This window comes from Macaca fascicularis, chromosome 1, assembly GCF_037993035.2.
Source record: "Macaca fascicularis isolate 582-1 chromosome 1, T2T-MFA8v1.1".
Taxonomy (NCBI): Eukaryota; Metazoa; Chordata; class Mammalia; order Primates; family Cercopithecidae; genus Macaca; species Macaca fascicularis.
Window position 1 is genome coordinate 121,289,362 of NC_088375.1, and position 21,750 is coordinate 121,311,111.

The 21,750-nt window shown below is 44.6% G+C and overlaps 1 protein-coding gene across 16 annotated transcripts in view; it reads right to left on the reverse strand.

The window, feature by feature from the left end:
- LRIG2 (leucine rich repeats and immunoglobulin like domains 2) overlaps window positions 1-21,750 on the reverse strand; it is a 187,566-nt gene that overhangs the window by 39,480 nt on the left and 126,336 nt on the right. For 6 of the 16 annotated variants that reach the window (XR_012416347.1, XR_012416346.1, XM_073998560.1 and 3 more), the window contains exon 1: window positions 19,573-20,034. The exons of 6 other annotated variants lie outside the window; for them this stretch is intronic. Coding sequence is in view for 4 of the 10 variants with exons in the window: in XM_073998560.1 (XP_073854661.1) it covers window positions 19,573-19,811 (239 nt within the window). In the remaining 6 variants the exon portion in view is untranslated. Of the gene's footprint in view, window positions 1-18,988; window positions 19,416-19,572; window positions 20,035-21,750 lie in introns of those variants that run through there. 4 more of the 16 variants (XM_073998558.1, XM_015430959.4, XM_073998559.1 and 1 more) reach the window with 2 other exon arrangements.

Consider the following 21,750-nt stretch of genomic DNA (forward strand, 5'->3'; position numbering starts at 1 on the left):
ACACTTCCTACTAAACAACAAACACATACACTTGTATAAAAATATAAGTGAAAAGATGTTTTTTGTTGTCGTTTTGTGGTGTTTTGACTCAAGGAGAAATTCAACTGTTCTAATTTTAAGTTAGATATTCTATATTCTACTCCAAGCTGCTTAGTCTGGCAAATGAAGAGCTAATATCATCTGTGTAGCAGGCTAGCATAGTATGATCTAATTTTGTATCTTGTGACTACTATAACTTAGCAGTTTTCCCCTTCCAGATTAAGGGCTTTCATTTTAATCCTAACAGTGTTCATAATGCCTTTCCCAACCCTAAATCTTCCTAGCAATGTAACTCTTGACTGTATTCATCCCCTAGAATTCTCCCATGAATGTCAATAATCAATGACCCACACAATCATTTTTAAAGAAAATAATTATTAAAGAAACCTAAAGCAATAAAACCTAAAGCAATCAATTTATACATTACAAATAACTTAGTATTCGGTACTAGTGAAAACTGTCCAGTGTCCTCTGTTTTGGGAAAGAGTAATTTTCTCTCATCTTTGAAGAATCTATAGGCTTTTCAATGCAACCCAAAGGATACCTGAAATTCTCTGCAGCCTCTGTACTGGATAATGTTGTTGAAAGGATATATGCTTTCAAGCAGCCTCATAGGTCAGAGCCCCATATAATGAGGCTCTCTAGACCCTTCTAAAACCCACATTCAGTTAAGATTTAAAAAACACTAAAGGTGAACTGAAATATATTCCCAAAGCAGTACTATCATAGAAAGCAACTAATATACATCAGCATCGGTACAACCGTTTTTAAGTTACCAAGTGTCTAACTAGAATTATATGGATTGATCTGATTAGTCACTCATACAATAAACATTTATTGGACCATGTGCCAGGCAGTGGACTAAGTGCTAGGGTTATAAGCACTGTCAACTTTAGTAACCTTTTTCTTTTTCTGAAAGCAGCACTTAACAATTCCCAGAGGTGCAGTCACTCCAAAACTATAAGAAAATTCAACATCAACTCTACTATTCTCCTTTACTGCAAACAGGTAAATTAGCTTTTACACCTAATTTCACTCTGGAATTTAATCAAATGACATGTGCACACAGGAGTGCACAGACATACTCTCGTTCCCCATAAGCATGCCTTTCCTATTTCTTTTTTGTTAAGTACCTCCCAAAAGACAGAAGACTAAAATATGAAGACTTCAGGGCCAGGCGCAGTGGCTCACACCTGTAATCCCAGCACTTTGGGAGGCCGAGGCAGGTAGATCACCTGAGGTCAGCAGTTTGATACAAGTCTGGCCAGCACAGTGAAACCCCATCTCTACTAAAAATACAAAAATTGGCCGGGCGTGATGGTCACGCCTGTAATCCCAGCACTTTGGGAGGTCGAGGCAGGCAGATCACAAGGTCAGGAGATCGAGAGCATCCTGGCTAACATGGTGAGACCCCGTCTCTACTAAAAATACAAAGAATTAGGCAGGCGTGGTGGCGGGCACCTGTAGTCCCAGCTACTCGGGAGGCTGAGGCAGGAGAATGGCATGAACCTGGGAGGTGGAGCTGGCAGTGAGCCAAGATAGTGCCACTGCACTCCAGCCAGGCTGACAGAGCAAGACTCCAGCTCAAAAAAAAAAAAAAGCCAGGCATGGTGGCAGGCACCTTTAATCGTAGCTACTCGGGAGGCTGAGGCAGAATTGCTTGAACCCAGGAAGTGGAGGTTGCAGTGAGCTACGATCGTGCCACTGCACTCCAGTCTGGGTGACAGAGCTAGACTCCATCCCAAAAAAAGTTAAAAAATTAAAAATAAATAAACAAATGAAGACTTCAAATATCAAATTTAAAACTCTTAGAATATGGATTTGGATGATTTTAAAAATTGGTCTCACTATTCTTCCCAATGCCCATTAATTCCAGGTGGTTTGCATAATTTTTTTAAAAAAGCAAGAGTCCTGAAATGGAGAACTCTCTTTCAAATATCCCTAAAATGTACTTAAGAACTTGAAGTAATCTAATGCTCTATTGCCTAGGCGGAAATGCAGTGGTGAGATCACACCTCACTGCAGCCTTGACCTCCCAGGCTCAAGCAATCCTCCTACCTTAGCCTCCTTGTAGCTGAGACCACAGGCAAATGCCACCAAGCCCAGCTAATTTTTTCTGTTTTGCAGAAATGGGGTCTCCCTATGTTGCCCAGGCTGTAAATCTAATGCTTAATAAACTTAACCTAAAGTCTAGCTTTGTAACAGTCTTTCCTTTATTTTCTAACACCACTGATATCTGAATATTTATAGATATGATGACAGAGGAGTAAAGGTCTCTCAGAAGGCCTGATCTCAATGTTGTAAACTCAATTCCCACTCATGCTAATCTACAGAGATGTAGCTGTAATAAATGATGAATTATTAATGTCCTTGATATCATGTGGAGCCAGAGGTGCCATTAAGGTACTTGTTTAGTACCATCAGGGGTAAATTATTTATAGGATGTAAAGAACAATCACAACAGTTGGAAGAGAAAATCAAGTTCAGCAAGCTAATTGCAACGAAGTCCTACAGCAACAGAAATGGAAGGGTTTTCTTCTGCAGTCACACATACATCTGAATCATCGATTTCGTTTTCAAGAATATGCAGCAATAGGCTGAACCGGGAACTTCAGCAACAAAACATCTGACAAAGAGGCCCTTTGTAAAAGTTAAAGGATAAGAAAATATTGTATCTAATATTTTGGGTATGACAGTGCTTCATTTAGCCAGCATAATTTGGAAATCCTTGTCTTGTTAAGCGTGTACCTAGCATAATTTAGTTTTAAAAATAATTCTCAGCCGGGCACGTGGCTCACACCTGTAATCATAGTACTTTGGGAGGCTGAGGCGGGTGGATCACCTGAGGTCAGGAGTTTGAGACCAGCCTGGCCAACAAGGTGAAACCCCATCTCTACTAAAAATACAAAGATTAGCCAGGTGTGGTGGCACGTGGCTACAATCCCAGCTACTCAGAGGCTGAGACAGGAGAATCGCTTGAACCCAGGAGGCAGAGGTTGCAGTGAGCCAAGATGGCGCCACTGCACACCAGCCTGATCAACAAAAGTGAAACTGTCTCAGAAAAAAAAAAAAAAAAAAACTCAGGGTTACTATTATAATCAATTACTATAGTGTGATTTAACATGCTTATGATCTTGAGTATTCTTGGAGTAAAGTGAACTAAACACAAGAATTCTAAAACAACTCTGAAAATCGTCTGCTCTTGTAAGTTGGCTTTTCCTCTACCACTAATAGCTTTACACTAAAAGCTCTCATTTCTTGGAAATTTCAGCCTTCCTTTCTATAACAGGCTACTTTAACTTTTTACAAAAATTTGTTTCTAATCAATTGTCATAGGCTAGGAGACCCCAGTTCCTGTTAGAACTATCTGAATTAGGAGTAAATGAGATCTGAGAGTCTTTTCTGTGAATAAATTAGGTAAAGATCTTCAGGATAAATAAGATTGTATTATAGCTTGAAGCATAAAGCTGTTCCAAATTAAACTTTCTATATTTCATTTGTACTGCTTATTTGTAATACATCATACAATACTTTTTATATGAATTTTAAATCAGAGGTGCTGGACATGGTGGCCCACACCTGTAATCCCAGCACTTTGGGAGACCAAGGTGGGACTATACACCTGTAGTCCCAGCTACTCAGGAGGCTGAGAGGGGAGGATCATTTGAGCCCAGGAGTTTGAGGTTACAGTGAGCCATGCACACCAGCCTTGGTAACAGAGGGAGACCTTGTCTCCAAAACAACAAAAAAGAAGAGAAAAAAAATTAGAAGTAGTATGAAGATAGGAACATTCATTTAAAGAATAAGGGGCATGTTTTCTTTTCTTCCTTTATCTTTCCTTGAGGTTTTTGTTTTTGTTTTTGAGACGGAATTTTGCTCTTGTTGCCCAGGCTGGAGTGCAATGGCACGATCTCGGCTCACTGCAACCTCCGCCTCCCGGGTTCAAGCGATTCTTCTGCCTCAGCCTCCTGAGTAGCTGGGATTACAGGCATGTGCCACTATGCCCAGCTAATTTTGCATTTTTAGTAGAGGTGGCATTTCACCATGTTGGTCAGGCTGGTCTCAAACTCCTGATCTGTGATCCACCTGCCTCAGCCTCCCAAATTGCTAGGATTATAGGCGAGATCCACCGTGCCCAGCTCCTTGAGTTCTTAATAATTAAAAATGTTGTTTCACCAGGGAATGTAACAACAATAAAAAAAACCAGAAAATATTAATTCTACAGATACATTTAAGAATGCAACCTCAGCATGCCCACTTTTGGGACATTGGGCAAATTACTGAACCTCAACTTCAGTCTCTTCCATTAGTACCAGCCTTATCAGATTGCTTAGAAGACTAGAATAATATATGTAAAAAGAATATAAAACCTTAATTGGGACTACTCCCCTAATTAACTTATTGAAATAGTAATCTAAATATTGCTTCTGAATTCTAATTTTATGAGAGATGCCAGTAACAAGTCAGCTCACCAAAGATTTGGTCAAATTACTGGAGTACGCATACACATCATAAGATTTGATGTTTCAGAATTACCCAGTTGGCCGGGCACGGTGGCTCAAGCCTGTAATCCCAGCACTTTGGGAGGCCGAGACGGGTGGATCACGAGGTCAGGAGATCGAGACCATCCTGGCCAACACGGTGAAACCCCGTCTCTAGGCCGGGCGCGGTGGCTCAAGCCTGTAATCCCAGCACTTTGGGAGGCCGAGACGGGCGGATCACGAGGTCAGGAGATCGAGACCATCCTGGCTAACACGGTGAAACCCCGTCTCTACTAAAAAATACAAAAAACTAGCCAGGCGCGGTGGCAGGCGCCTGTAGTCCCAACTGCTCGGGAGGCTGAGGCAGGAGAATGGCGTAAACCCGGGAGGCGGAGCTTGCAGTGAGCTGAGATCCGGCCACTGCACTCCAGCCTGGGCGGTAGAGCGAGACTCCGTCTCAAAAAAAAAAAAAAAAAAAAAAAAGAAACCCCGTCTCTACTAAAAAAATACAAAAAACTAGCCAGGCAAGGTGGCGGGCGCCTGTAGTCCCAGCTACTCGGGAGGCTGAGGAAGGAGAATGGCGTAAACCCAGGAGGCGGAGCTTGCAGTGAGCTGAGATCCGGCCACTGCACTCCAGCCTGGGCGACAGAGTGAGACTCCGTCTCAAAAAAAAAAATTAAAAAAAAAAAACAGAATTACCCAGTGACACCATTTCTAAGAATCTACTCTGCATATATATCTATAGTTATGAAAAGATATCTACCAGGAAGTTACTATAACAACAAAATCATAAAAAGAAACCTATATGCTTATCAATATGAGATCAGCTAAATAATTTATGCAAGTCCTATACAATGGAATTCCCTGCAGTCAATAAAAACAGTAATATAGAGAGCTATACACTTGGTATGGTTTTGTGTGTTTTTAAAGAAAAGGAAAAATAGATGTATGTGTAAAATTTTGGAAGCAACCCAGGAAACAATTAACAGTGAATTCTCTTTAGGTAAGACAAAGGAACTTGTTATTGTCCGACTTTAAATGTTTTGTACCATTTTAATAGTTTATCATGGGCTCCAGCCTGGCCAACATGGTGAAACCCTGCCTCTAATGAAAATACAAAAATTAGCTGGACGTGGTGGCACATGTCTGTAATCCCAGCTACTTGGGAGGCTGAGGCAGGAGGATTGCCTGAACCTGGGAGACAGAGGTTGCAGTGAGCTGAGATCGCACCACTGCATTCCAGCCTGGGTAACAGAGCAAGACTCAATCTAAAAAAAATATATATATATATATATGGCCGGGTGTGGTGGCTCACATCTGTAACCCCAGCACTTTGGAAAGCCAAGGCAGGTGGATCACGAGGTCAGGAGTTCAAGACCAGCCTGGCCAAGATGGTGAAACCTCCTCTCTACTAAAAATACAAAAAATTAGCTAAGTGCGGTGGTAGGTACCTATAATCCCAGCTACTCAGGAGGCTGAGGAAGGAGAATTGCTTGAACCTGGGGAGCAGAGGTTGCAGTGAGCCGAGATTGTGCCACTGCATTCCAGCCTGGGCAGCAGAGTGAGACTCTGCCTCCAAAAAAAAAAAAAAGTTTACCATGGGTATTAATTTATTTAAATATACCTTTAACCTAGAATGTACTAGGAAATAAGATTTTATCTTTCAAGACAGGGTCTCACTCTGTTGCCCAGGCTGAGTGCAGTGGCTTGATCATGGCTCACCTTAACTCCCAGGCTCAAAAAATTCTGCAACCTCAGCTTCCCAAGTACCTAGGACTACAGCCATGTGCCACTGCACCCAGCTAATTTTTTATTTTTATTTTTTTGAGATGGAGTCTTGCTCTGTCGCCCAGGCTGGAGTGCAGTGGCCTGATCTCAGCTCACTGCAAGCTCCACCTCCCAGGTTCACGCCATTCTCCTGCCTCAGCCTCCTGAGTAGCTAGGACGACAGGCACCTGCTACCACACCTGGCTAATTGTTTTTTGTGTGTGTGTATATTTTTAGTAGAGACGTGTTAGCCAGGATAATTTTTTATTTCTTGTAGAGACAGGGTCTCGTTATGTTGCCCAGGCTGGTTCCAAACTCCTGGACTCAATCAATCCTCCTTCCTCAGCTTCCCAAAGTGCTGGGATTACAGACATGAGCTACCACACACAACCAGAAATAAGATTTTAATTTTGTTACTTTTCTGAGATTAGAATTCTTCCTACCAAATGTTTTCAGAATAATACCATAAATTGACCAAATCAGGTTAATTATGACACCTGACAAGGAACAAGAAAAACTTATCAACTCCATGTCCTTTTGCCTTCCTAATCAGTAAGATACCTCAGAAAGATAGTGAAAAATACAAATATACTAGACTGTTTTTTTAGACGGATGTATGAAATCGTAAATTCCACTTTAGAACCTAGTATCTGGCCTTCAAATTTCAAATGAACAGAGCTGAATTTTTAGTGAGCAGTACAAAACCGTGGAATACCACTCCTATCCATATTTTTAACATCTGTCCTTCCTGCCCTCATTTAGAATAAAATAATAGTTCAGTAACAGTGGAACACAGGTTCATATTTATATATGAAAATATGAGGCTGGGCGCGGTGGCTCAAGCCTGTAATCCCAGCACTTTGGGAGGCCGAGATGGGCGGATCACGAGGTCAGGAGATCGAGACTATCCTGGCGAACACGGTGAAACCCCGTCTCTACTGAAAAATACAAAAAACTAGCCGGGCGAGGTGGCAGGCGCCTGTAGTCCCAGCTACTCGGGAGGCTGAGGCAGGAGAATGGCGTAAACCTGGGAGGCAGAGCTTGCAGTGAGCTGAGATCCGGCCACTGCACTCCAGCCTGGGCGACAGAGCGAGACTCCGTCTCAAAAAAAAAAAAAAAAAAAAAAGAAAATATGCAGAAAGCTAGCTGGGCACGGTGGCTCATGCCTGTAATCACAATACTTTGGGAGGCCCAGGCGGGCGGATCACCTGAGGTCAGGAGTGCGAGACACGCCTGCCCAACGTGGTGCAACCCCGTCTCCATTAAAAATACCAAAAATTAGCCGGGCATAGTGGCGGGCACCTGTAATCCCTGCTACTCAGGAGGCTGAGATAGGAGAATCGCTTGAACCCAGGAGGTGGAAGTTGCAGTGAGCTGAGATCGTGCCATTGCACTCCAGCCTGGGCAACAAGAGTAAAACTCCATCTCAAAAAAAAAAAGAAAATATGCAGAAAACTATAACATCTTCCATCACTATTAGTGAGCATTTAGGTACCAGCATTTTCTAGGTTCATATCTTTGTATCAGACTACTTACATCTTACAATTATTAAGTTATTGTAAAGATTTTTTTTTTTTTTTGAGATGAAGTTTCACTCTTTTGCCCAGGCTAGAGTGCAGTGGCACGATCTCGGCTCACCACAACCTCCACCTCCTGGGTTCAAGCGATTCTCCTGCCTCAGCCTCTCGAGTAACTGGGATTACAGACATCCGCCACCACACCCAGCTAATTTTTTTGTATTCTTTTTTTAGTAGAGACAGGGTTTTACCACATTAGCCAGGCTGGTCTCAAACTCCTGACCTCAGGTGACCCACCCGCCTTGGCCTCCCAAAGTACTGGGATTACAGGTGTGAGCCACTGCACCCAACCTATTGTAAAGATTTTTACAAGTTAATCGAGAGTAAAACAAGTCATCTTATCACTTATATTATTGGTAAAGAAGGTTTAATCAAAGCCAAGCATCTGGCCAGGCGCGGTGGCTCACGCCTGTAATCCCAGCACTTTGGGAGGCCGAGGCGGGCGGATCACAAGGTCAGGAGATCGAGACCACGGTGAAACGTCGTCTCTACTAAAAATACAAAAAAAAATTAGCCGGGCGCGGTGGCGGGCGCCTGTAGTCCCAGCTACTCAGGAGGCTGAGGCAGGAGAATGGCATGATCCCGGGAGGCGGAGCTTGCAGTGAGCCAAGATCACGCCACTGTACTCTAGCCTGGGGAACAGAGCCAGACTCCGTCTAAAAAAAAAAAAGCCACGCATCAGTTGGATTTCTCATTATTGATGTAATCCACCATTCCTTAATGCTTATGTAGTTTAACCTGGCACCAAGTCTAATATCTCCTCAAATAAGCACACTATGCTCAGGGTTGGCTATGCTTTTCCTGCTGCAACCTACCAAGATTTTGATTACATAAGCAAGTTCTTATAGTGATTCTGAAATAGATTCGCAAAAAATATGTATGAGAAGCCCAAAATTAAGAAACATTTAGCTGGGCGTGGTGGCTCACGCCTGTAATCCCACCACTTTGGGAGGCCAAGGCGGGCAGATTATCTGAGGTCGGAAGTTCAAGACCAGCCTGACCAACATGGAGAAACCCTGTCTCTACTAAAAATACAGAATTAGCCAGGCATGGTGGCGCATGCCTGTAATCCCAGGTACTCAGGAGGCCGAAGCAGGAGACTCGCTTGAACCCGGGAGGTGGAGGTTGCGGTGAGCTGAGATCCTGCCACTGCACTCCAGCCTGGGCAACAAGAATGAAACTCTGTCTCAAAACAAACAAACAAACAAAAAAAAAACAAGAATTCAGATAGGAGTTGATTTACACCACACTTCACTATTGTTGCTCTGTTAATGGTTTAACTTTAAAACTGCTAATCACCACTAATTATTCTGGCAATTATTCTGCCAGTTATTTGTTACAAATAACATAATTACAGTCTTGTTTGGGAAAGGCTGAGGAAGGGCAAAAGGAGAAGAGATGAGGAAGGGCAAAAGAAGAAGAGATGAAGAACACAAATACCTTAAAAAACTGGTTTACAACAAAGTAAAACTCATTAACTATGCCATTCTCCAGGTTTTTCTCCCACACATAAAATTAATAATTTGCGGCCGGGCGCGGTGGCTCAAGCCTGTAATCCCAGCACTTTGGGAGGTCGAGACGGGCGGATCACGAGGTCGGGAGATCGAGACCATCCTGGCTAACACGGTGAAACCCCGTCTCTACTAAAAAAATACAAAAAACTAGCCGGGCGACGTGGCAGGCGCCTGTAGTCCCAGCTACTCGGGAGGCTGAGGCAGGAGAATGGCGTAAACCCGAGAGGCGGAGCTTGCAGTGAGCTGAGATCCGGCCACTGCACTCTAGCCTGGGCAGCAGAGTGAGACTCCGTCTCAAAAAAAAAAAAAAAAAAAAAAATTAATAATTTGCATAGTGTAATTACTTAAATTGCTTTTATTTTTTATTTGCACCAACTGAATATTGTAACATTTTTCATGACTGAAATAATACAGAATAAATGTGTTGAGTCATTTTCTCTGGCATAGGAAATATGACATAAGAATGCTTTCAGAGTACTTCTAAAAAAACATTTCGCTAAGCCTTTACTTAATATGATGTGATCTTTTCTCAACTGGTTAAATGCCAGTTTTCCATTAGGATTGAAAGACCTTTAAAGAGAAAGCACATAAAATGTCATGGATCTAAGATGAAGGAAATGTATTTTCTAGCATTAGGAAACCAAGTGATTATCTTAATATACAAGTAATCCTTTGATTACTCATGTGCTGATTCTATTTGTTTTACATTGGAAAATGCAAAACATTTGTAATATAATGAAACATAATTAGGACATTAATCTCTATAAAAATAAACGGGTCCTCCAAAGCAGAAAATAATTTTAAAGAATTAAGTAAAGTACAAATTTCTTCAACTAACATTCAGTAAGCAAAAATTGCTTATGGTTCAGTGGTTCTCCATCATGACTGCACATTAACCTCAATAGGGAAGATTAATATTGATACTTAAGTCCCACCCCGACCAAACAAATCAGAGAATCATCAGGTAAGGCCAAAACAATGTTTTTTGTTTGTTTTAATTATTATACTTTAAGTTCTAGGGTACATGTGTACAACGTGCAGGTTTGTTACATATGTATACATGTGCCCTGTTGGTGTGCTGCACCCGTTAACTCGTTATTTACATTAGGTGTATCTCCTAATGCTACCCTTCCCCCCTCCCCCCACCCTACGACAGGCGCCGGTGTGTGATGTTCCCCGCCCTGTGTCCAAGTGTTCTCAACAATGGTATTTTGTAAAAGCTCTCCAAGCAACAGTCTAATGCACAGGTGGGGCTGAGAACATTACCAGTCCAGAAATCCATCTAATAACCCAAAGCCTGATGGGCCAAGGATGTTCTGAGTTCACATGAGATCTGGTGGCTTAAAAGTGTCCAGCTGGCTGGGCGCAGTGGCTCTCGCCTGTAATCCCAGCACTTTGGAAAGCCAGGGCAGGTGGATCACCTGAGGTCTGGAGTTCGTGATCAGCCTGGCTAACATGGAGAAACCCCGTTCCTACTAAAAATACAAAAATTAGTCAGGTGTGGTGGTGCGTGCCTATAATCCCAGCTACTCGGGAGTCTGAGGCAGGAGAATCACTTAAACCCAGGAGGCGGCGGTTGCAGTAAGCCAAGATGGTGCCACTACACTCGAGCCTGGGCAACAAAGCAAGACTCCGTTTCAAAAAAAAAAAAAGTGTACAGCCAGGCCCGGTGGCTCATGCCTATAATTCCATCACTTTGGGAAGTCAAGGTGGGTGGATCACCTGAGGTCAGGAGTTTGAGACCAGTCTGGCCAACATGGCGAAACCCCATCTCTACTAAAAATACAAAAACATTAGCCAGACATGGTGGCAGGGACCTGTAATCCCAGCTACTCAGGAGGCTAAGGCAGGAGAATTGCTTGAACCTGGGAGGCAGAAGTTGCAGTGAGCCGAGATCTCACCACTGCGCTCCAGTCTGGGCAACAGAGAGACACTCTGTCTCAAATAAATAAATAAATAAATAAATAAATAAATAAATAAACTGTGTGAGTGAGTGAGTGAGACCATGTCTCTAAATAAATAAATAGTCCATCCTGGCTAACACGGTGAACCCCGTCTCTACTAAAAATACAGAAAATTAGCCAGGCGCGGTGGTGGGCGCCTGTAGTCCCAGCTACTCAGGAGGCTGAGGCAGGAGAATGGCGTGAACCCGGGAGGCGGAGCTTGCAGTGAGCCAAGATCGCGCCACTGCACTCCAGTCTGGGAGACACAGCGAGACCCCATCTCAAAATAAATAAATAAATAAATAAATAAAAATAAATAAATAGTGTGACACCTCCCCTACACAACTCTCTCTCCCACTCCTACTTTCACCATGTGAAATGCCTGCTCCCACTTCGCCTTTTGCCATAAGTAAAAGCTCCCTAAGGCCTCACCAGAAGCCACGTTGGTGCCAGTGCCACACTTTCTGTATAGCCTATAGAACTGTGAGCCAGTTAAACTTCTTTTCTTTATAAATTACCCAGTCTCAGTTAATTCTATATAGCAGTGCAAAAGACTAATACATCAGGGTAGTATTGTGTTAACAACTAAGCCCAAGTGATCTGTATCAGATCTGTATTAGATCAGACTTCTTAAGGCTCTCTTGTTGCAGATTTTCTTGTTCAGGTATCTTATACATTAACAAAAATGCCTTGAAGACTGCACTAGATTTTGAAGGCTCACATTTGCTGTTTACCACTTCCCCAGATATACTAGGATAAAGAAGATAAAATATATTAAAATCCTTAATACAGTGAAAGCACGTATATGCTTTGAAATGATTGTTGCAAGTGAAACAGTTCATTGTAACAGTATGGTGGAAGCCAGGGGCTTCCCAAAAAAAAAAAAAAAAAATTTAGTAACTATCTGATGGATGCTGCAAGGCTCTATAAAAACAAAGAAAAAAGCCGGGCGCGGTGGCTCAAGCCTGTAATCCCAGCACTTTGGGAGGCAGAGACGGGCGGATCACGAGGTCAGATCGAGACCATCCTGGCTAACACGGTGAAACCCCGTCTCTACTAAAAAATACAAAAAACTAGCCGGGCGCGGTGGCGGGCGCCTGTAGTCCCAACTACTCGGGAGGCTGAGGCAGGAGAATGGCGTGAACCCGGGAGGCGGAGCTTGCAGTAAGCTGAGATCCGGCCACTGCACTCCAGCCTGGGCGGCAGAGCGAGACTCCGTCTCAAAAAAAAAAAAAAAAAACAAAGAAAAAAATGAAAGATTACTTGTGGATATGTTTTTCTGAATTTTGAGGCAATTAGACGAAACATCCCAGATGCAGAGTAAGATGGGAACCAGAGCTAGTAATAACTTTTCGGGCCAGGTGCGGTGGCTCACGCCTGTTAATTTCAGCACTTTGGGAGGTCCAGGTGGGCAGATTACGAGGTCAGCAGTTTGAGCCCAGCCTGGCCAACATGGTGAAACCTGGTCTCTAGTAAAAATACAAAAATTAGCCAGGCATGTGGTGCACACCTGCAATCCAAGCTACTCAGGAGGCTGAGGCAAGAGAATCCCTTGAACCCAGGAGGCGGAGGTTGCAGTGAGCCAATATCGCACCACTGCATTCCAGCCTGGGCAACAAGAGCGAAACTCTGTCTCAAAAAAAACCTTTTAGTGTTCCCATATTTAGAATTTTTCTTTGTTTAAAAAGATGATTTTGCGGGCTCAGTAGCTCACGCCTGTAATTCCAGCACGTTGGGAGGCCAAGGCAGGCAGATCACGAGGTCAGGAGATCAAGATCATCCTGGCTAACACAGTGAAACCCTGTCTCTACTAAAAATACAAAAAAATCAGCCGGGCGTGGTGGCGGGTGCCTGTAGTCCCAGCTACGCGGGAGGCTGAGGCAGGAGAATGGTGTGAACCCAGGAGGCAGAGTTTGCAATAAGCCGAGATCGTGCCTGCACTCCAGCCTGGGCAACAGAGAGAGACTCTGTCTCAATAAAAAAAATAAAAATATGGCCGGGCGCGGTGGCTCAAGCCTGTAATCCCAGCACTTTGGGAGGCCGAGACGGGCGGATCACGAGGTCAGGAGATCGAGACCATCCTGGTTAACACGGTGAAACCCCGTCTCTACTAAAAAATACAAAAAATTAGCCGGGCGCGGTGGTGGGCGCCTGTAGTCCCAGCTGCTCGGGAGGCTGAGGCAGGAGAATGGCGTGAACCCGGGAGGCAGAGCTTGCAGTGAGCTGAGATCTGGCCACTGCACTCCAGCCCAGGCGACAGAGCGAGACTCTGTCTCAAAAAAAAAATAAATAAATAAATAAATAATAAATAAAAATAAAAAAACAAAAAAATAAAAAATAAAAAAATAAAAAGATGATTTTGAAATAATTAGCTAAGATAACGCCCTGATTCATTCACAACATTTACTATAGATAATGAGGTACCTTGAAAAGAAACCATATAGTAAGACATTTAAAAGACCAGAAGCAAATGATAATGGGTTGCTTTAATTTCTTTTAAAATTTCTCCTGATCGGCCAGGGGCAGTGGCTCACGCCTGTAAACCCAGCACTTTGGGAGGCCAAAGTGGGCCAATCACAAGGTCAAGAGATTGAGACCATCCTGGCCAACATGGTGAAACCCCGTCTCTACTAAAAACACAAAAATTAGCCGGGTGTGATGGCACGTGCCTGTAGTCCCAGCTACTTGCGAGGCTGAGGCAGGAGAATCACTTGAACCTGGGAGGCAGAGGTTGCAGTGAGCCGAGATTAGATTGTGCCACTGCACTCCAGCATGGCAACAGAGCAAGATACCGTCTCAAAAAAAAAAAAAAAAATCAGACCGGGAGCGGTGGCTCACACCTGTAATCCCAGCACTTTGGGAGACTGAGACAGGCGGATCACAAGGTCAGGGGTTCGAGATCAGCCTGGCCAGCATGGTGAAGCCCCATCTCGACTAAAAACACAAAAAGTAGCTAGGCATGGTGGTGGACGCCTATAATCCCAGCTACTTGGGAGGCTGAAGCAGAATTGCTTGAACCCGGGCGGAAGTGAGCCGAGATTGTGCCACTCTACTCTAGCCTGGGCAACAGCGCAAGACTGTCTCAAAAAAAAAAAAAATTCGGCAGGGCGCAGTGGCTCAAGCCTGTAATCCCAGCACTTTGGGAGGCCGAGGCGGGCGGATCACAAGGTCAGGAGATTGAGACCACGGCGAAACCCCGTTTCTACTAAAAAGACAAAAAATTAGCCGGGCGCGGTAGCGGGCGCCTGTAGCCCCAGCTACTCAGGAGGCTGAGGCAGGAGAATGGCGTGAACCCGGGAGGCGGAGCTTGCAGTGAGCCGAGATTGCGCCACTGAACTCCAGCCTGGGCGACAGAGCGAGACTCCATCTCAAAAAAAAAAAAAAAAAAAAAAAAAATTCATTCCTGATTTCTCTCAAAAGTACAACCTTTTTTTTTTTTTTTGAGATGGAGTCTTGCTCTGTCGCCAGAGTGCCACAATCTCAGCTCACTACAATTTCTGCCTCTCGGGCTCAAGCGATTCTCCTGCCTTAGCCTCCAGAGCAACTGGGATTACAAGACCCCACCACCGCGGCTAATTTTTGTGTTTTTTTTTTTTTTGACGGAGTCTCGCTCTGTCGCCCAGGCTGGAGTGCAGTGGCCGGATCTCAGCTCACTGCAAGCTCCGCCTCCCAGGTTCCTGCCATTCTCCTGCCTCAGCCTCCCAAGTAGCTGGGACTACAGGCGCCCGCCACCTCGCCCGGCTAGTTTTTTGTATTTTTTTAGTAGAGACGGGGTTTCACCGTGTTAGCCAGGATGGTCTCGATCTCCTGACCTCGTGATCCGCCCGTCTCTGCCTCCCAAAGTGCTGGGATTACAGGCTTGAGCCACCGCGCCCAGCCGTTAGCTCATAATCTTTAAAGGGATCAAGACGAAATCCATGGGAGGCTGAGGTGGGTAGATCACCTGAGGTCACGAGTTCAAGACCAGCCTGGCCAACATGGTGAAACCCTGTCTCTACTAAAAACACAAAAATTAGCCAGGCGTGGTGGTGGGCACCTGTAATCCCAGCTACTTGGGAGACTAAGGCAGGAGAATCACTTAAACCCAGGAGGCGGGGGTTGCAGTGAACCAAGATCCCGCCACTGCACTCCAGCCTGGGCAACAGAGCAAGACTCCATCTTGGAAAAAAAAAAAAAAAGACTAAATCCACATGTTAATAGTGAAAACATTTTGCCAGGGTTACTAAAATAGCTACAGAGGCTGAAGCCCAAGTCACACATGGAAAGACTTTCGTAGAGCTATTCAACATAAGCATGGCTGGGCACAGTGGCTCATGCCTGTAATCTCAGCACTTTGGGAGGCCAAGGCGGGTGGATCACCTGAGGTCAGGAGTTCAAGACAAGCCTGGCCAATATGGTGAAACCCCGTCTCCACTAAAAATACAAAACTTAGCTGGGCGTGGTGGCGTGCACCTGTAGTCCCAGCTACTCAGGAGGCCGAGGCAAAGAATTGCTTGAACCCAGGAGGTGGAGGTTGCAGTGATTTGAGATTGCGCCAATGCACTCCAGCCTAGGCAACAGAGTGAGACTCCGTCTCAAAAAACAAACAAACAAACAAACAAACATAAGCTTATGTCCTCTCTATATGCTAAAACACGAATCTGTTCACAACCATTATAAAGAAACAAATGCAAGCAAATTTTAAACAATTATAATGAAAATAGAAAGAACTAAAAAAGTATAGGTAACTAAGTATATACATAATCCAATAAATTAATCAAGTACAGCATGGGTTCCCAATACTGATCCATGATAAAACTTTTAGCAGCCGGGCGCAGTGGCTCAAGCCTGTAATCCCAGCACTTTGGGAGGCCGAGACGGGCGGATCACGAGGTCAGGAGATCGAGACCATCCTGGCTAACACGGTGAAACCCCGTCTCTACTTAAAATACAAAAAAATTAGCCGGGCGAGGTGGCGGCGCCTGTAGTCCCAGCTACTCAGGAGGCTGAGGCAGGAGAATGGCGCGAACCCGGGAGCCGGAGCTTGCAGTGAGCGGAGATCGCGCCACTGTACTCCAGCCTGGGCGACAGAGCGAGACTCCGTCTCAAAAAAAAAAAAAACAAAACAAAACTTTTAGCAGTTGGCCAGGCACAGTGGCTCACACCTGTAATCCTAGTACTTTGGTAGGCCGAGGTAGGTGGATCACCTGAGATCAGGAGTTAGAGACCAGCCTGGCCAACATGGCAAAACCCTGTCTCTACTAAAAATACAAAACTGAGCCGGGCATGATGAAGGAGGCCTATAATCCCTACCATGTAAGTTGAGGAAGGAGAATCACTTGAACCCAGGCGATGGAGGTTGCAGTGGGTCGAGATCAGACTGCTTCACTCCAGCCTGGGCGAAAGTGAGAAACTCCATCTCAAAAAAAAAAAAAAAAAAAAAAATTTAGCAGTCTACAGTGAAATAAAACAGTAAAGAAAAGGTTACAAATTTTTCATAAAGCTAAATCTATATAATCTATAAAAGCGTCCTTAACCCTAAAAATACATACTTCTTAATGTTTTGGTACTATCATGAAATGACCAAGACAACACATCATTGGGGGAAAGGGGTTCTAACAAACTTACTTTGCAAAATAAGTTGAGTGATAAACCTAGTCTTTAAAGGCTGTGTGTGTGTAAACAGAACAATGTGATAAAGAGCTCTGTACCTACAGAGAATCCAGTCAAGCTCTGAATGATCAAGTAATATTCTAGAGAGTTTCTCATACAGAGAAGCATAAAGATAGCATCTGAGTAGGTTTCCAAAAACCAGTATTAATGAATTTTGTCCATAATCATTTTGATGGTCACAGGTTTGAGCATGTGAATTTGAATCACTAATATATTTAAAGCATTACATGTGTTTCAACATTCAAAATTACATAAAGAAATCCAAATGTACTCGGTGGTTTTATAGCTAAAGGCAACTGCTGAAGAATGTTTCATTTCTCAATTTAAAATAGTATGGTACTATCTTTTAATATTCTAAGAGTTCTACCAATACAAGACTTCCATCCAATTACATTTCTACAACAGAATTGCTCTCTAAGGCATTTCATTTCAACTGAAAATGTCAATTTCATTATAGGACATTAAAAATTTTGAATGTCACTTGGCTCTAGGCAATTGGTCTTCATTAAACAAAAATGAAACCTTAACACAAAAATATATCTTACATAAAATTACTTCTAAATGTTTACCAACCAATGGAGAATCTTAAATACTAGGCCAGGCTGTGGCCGGGCGCAATGGCTCGTGCCTGTAATCTTAGCACTTTGGGAGGCTGAGGCAGGCAGATCACCTGAGGTCAGGAGTTCGAGACCAGCCTGGCCAACATGGTGAAACCCCGTCTCTATTGAAAATACAAAAATTAGGCGGACATACTGGCTTCAGTCTGTAATCCCAGCTACGTGGGAGTCTGAAGCAGGAGAATCACTGGAACCCGGGAGGCAGAGGCTGCAGTGAGCCGAGATCGTGCCACTGCAACTCCAGTCTGGGTGACAGAGCAAGACTCTTTCAAAAAAAAAAAAAAAAAAAAGTAGGCCAGGCCAGGCTTGGTGGCTCACACCTGTAACCCCAGCACTTTGGGAGGCTGAGGGTGGATCACCTGACATCAGGAGTTTAAGACCAGCCTGGCCAACATGGTGAAACCCCACCTCTACTAAAAATACAAAAAATTAGCCAGGCATGGTAGCGCATGCCTGTAATCCCAGCTGCTTGGGAGACTGAGGCAGAGAATTGCCTGAACCCAGGAAGCAGAGGTTGCGGTGAGTGAAGGTCACGCCATTGCACTCCAGCCTGGGCAACAAGAGCGAGGCTCCATCTCAAAAAAAAAAAAAAAAAAGTAGGCCACATTCATTCCAATTACAGCTAAATGAATTGTTTTGTCAAATCTGTGCCAGATTTATTGTTATAATCACGTAGCTCTTCCAAGAATGTCTTAGAAAAAGGCACTTGCTGCATAACAAAGAGTCTGCGCTAGGTTTAACTCAGACTACACTGCACACTGATACGAGTTTTTAAATATGAGTCAATAAAACCAGAATTGACTACAGGTGTCACTACCATAAGACAGAAAGCATCTTATTGCACTGCAGTTCTATGTTTACTAAAACATTTGGTTATTTATGTTAATTTTCTCAATGACTATATGAGGTAGCTTTCTTTCCTATCTGTGCTAACCTATTGGGAGGCTGAGGCAGAGAATTGCTTGAACCCAGGAAGCAGAGGTTGCGGTGAGCCACCGGGCCTGGCCCAGTGATGACTCTTTCTTAACGACTCCATCAGAAATCTGTCAGTTAAACGTGTTGCTCAGTTAGTGATGAGAAATAACTGTATGTTACTGGTTAAGAGGCCCCATAATTGCAACATTTAATATCTGCTGTTGTTCCTAATACCCAGGCTGACTCAGACTGAGGAGCCCTCCAAGTTCCACTGTCTAATAAAGACCTGTCAAAGTGAAAACTCAACAGTGGAGACTCCAGAATGCATTCAACCGTTGTACCTGCTTTACATACATAAATAAACAGAACTGATTTTTGGGTTATTTGCCACAAGAAGATGCCTGAAAACAAGGCATCAAATGGTTTTGGAAAAAATACTCCTCTTTACAGTTAAGTTTAAATTAGATCAAGAATGCTACTTACAAAGATGTTCTGAATTAGTACAGGATCTCCTGATTCATCATAATGAACTTTTCAACCCTGTTAAGTATCAAAACTGCAGCACAAAATCAGCCAACATGCGAACTAAGGACAAAAGACAGTTCATAGGTCTTTGGAGATCATGGTTATAAAATCACGTGCCTGAGGACCACTAAGTCTGAGGTACACACCAAATAATGCAGCTCAAAGTAAGCAGAAAGCACTGTTCCGTGCTCAACCCACCCCCACCAACCATCCAAAGTCCATGCTGGTGCCCAGGACCCGTGAGTCCTTATCATTAAATATCCCCGCCCCAATTCCTCCCCAACTGAGGAAATCACAGACTCCTTGGCCCCAAGAATCTTAACTCTGGTCTTCATCATAAATGTCTCCAGAAACCTTAACACCGGCTTTTTCAGGCTCCCACCACCTAAAACAAAGTTCATAACATCCTGAGGGCAGTTTCCTTCAGGGCTTAGGCTCTCGACCACGCCCTCCCACCAGGCAGGCCTGTCTCCCTCCTGCCTGCCCCTATGGAAGGAAAGCTCCCCCTCCTTTTTGTCACTCTGCCTGGCCACTCTACTCACAGGATAGCGGTGTCGGGGGGCAGCAGGCCCGACAGCGCCCTCCAGCTCGGTGCGGGCAGTTTCCTGCGACTGCAGTCCAGGAGAGGAATGCGGCAGGAGCAGGGCGCGGGGCAGAGACCTGCTCCGGCGGCGGGCAACAGGAGGAGAGCGCTCTGGGCAAGGAAGAGTAACCGGGAAAGCAATCCAGATCGACACCCCAGCAACTGCTCCTCCGGGATGCCTAGGGGCGCGGGCGCCATTTTCCCCCTCGACCTGGACCTGGCCTAGATGAGCTGCCTGCTAGAAAAGGAGGATCGGCGGAGAAGCTCAGCAGAGATGCTCAGCGGCTGCACTGTCTCCCCAAGCCCCGGCTGAGGGCTGTACCATCTAAAGGCATGCAAGGAGCAGATGCAGCGCGACAGCGGGGGCGACGGCCTGGGACACACCGCTGAGGCCTGACGGGGCTCCTCCGCCCCGCCCCACGACGCTACGCCCTCACGCACAGGGGTCAGCCAATCGGTGCCATAAGACGAGGTTGCGTCCGGGGCGGAACTGAGTGAGGGGCGGGGCCAGACGCAGCCGAGATTCTTTAGGAGGAGGACTTTAAGGTGTTCAGGGACTTTAGGTGTCGCTGTGGAATTCCGCCGCTGTTCTTCCGCTGCAGGGCGCAGTAGTTCCTTAAGAGGGAATGGTGCGGCAAATCGCTGTGAGTTCAAAGTCCTGACTACAGGTCTATCTACTGTAGTTGTAGAAAAGGATCTTTTATTTGCTCTGGGCTTTAAGAAAGCGGAGTGGCAGAAGGGCTACCTTCCAAGTCGCAGACACGAATGAGTCACGGGAGTTTCTATACTGGCTTTGGCCAGCTCGTCCTCCAGAGCCGAGCTCGAGTCTCTTCTGCCCTCTGCTGCTTGACTGTAGCCCCTGCTCTTCTGCAAGTAGGCGGCAACTCCCACTTGCATGTGATCAGTATCACTCTGTTAATGGCCGTGTAAGCTCCTGAAAACAGAGGCTCCGTTTCTTCATCGGTGCGCCTCCACCTTTTGATCTAGCTTGGAGTTCAATAAATTTTGGTGGGACTGCACCTGCTTGTCTATACAAGGGAAACACCCTTCTGTTTGGAGGGATGCTGTCATGGTCACTCTCAGAAAAGCAAGCGAGACAAGTAAAGAGGGTGTTGAGCAGTCAACAAAGCAAAGACTGGATGTGAGGAAATTTATTTCTCCTAAAGCAGAGGCTATGGAAAACTTACTAGGAACAGTGAAGTCTGACCACCTTATGCTCATTCAGCCATCCAAGGTTGTAAATAAGACTTTGAGAATAATAGTAATGGTTCACTTATATGTAGGGAACTTTTCAAAGGGCATTTGCTCTGTTACCTTGTTTGCTCCTTCAATGACAGTGACATTGGCAAGACAATTATTGCTGATGATGAAACAAGCCCAAAGAGGTTAAACCAGGTTACTCTGAGGCAGGGGCAGGTTCGACATTAACATGGGTTTTCTGACATAAATTGAAAATCTGAGCAGGTTAAAAAGAATGATAATGCCTAGATTAGGGTTCTCTTAGAAAGTAACTGAAAGCAATCTTTGCCATGGCAGATTATGGAGTCATAATTATGTTTTTAAAAACCTTTTTCTGTTTTTTTTTTTTTAATATTGAAGTATCTATTGGAAACAATGCCATATCCAATGCTCCAGCCCAAACCAAACATTTAAAGCCAAGACAGCAGAATGAAACGTACTCTTAACCTCCTTCCCTTAGCTGTTGAGCAGACTTAACAAACTCTGGTAAGAAATCCAGCACAGGCAGGAACCCCACCAAAAAAAAAAAAAAAGGAGGCAGTTTAGTTCCTTTCTACATTATAGTTTCAGAGCTTTCCTATGAAACTATACCAAATGGGGCCATTAGAAATTAATGCTCTCTAGCCTGTATCCTCCCCAATAAGTGGTTCACTGCAACCTCCGCCTCCCGGATTAAGCGATTCTCCTGCCTCAGCCTCACAAATAGCTACGACTATAGGTGTGCACCACCATGCCCGGCTAATTTTTGCATTTTTAGTAGAGACAGGGTTTCACCATGTTGGCCATGCTGGTCTCAAACTCCTGACCTCAGGTGATCCACCCACCTCAGCCTCTCAAAGTGTGGAATTACAGGCATGAGCCAACCTGATTGCCCACAGATACATGTTTTTGTTGGGTT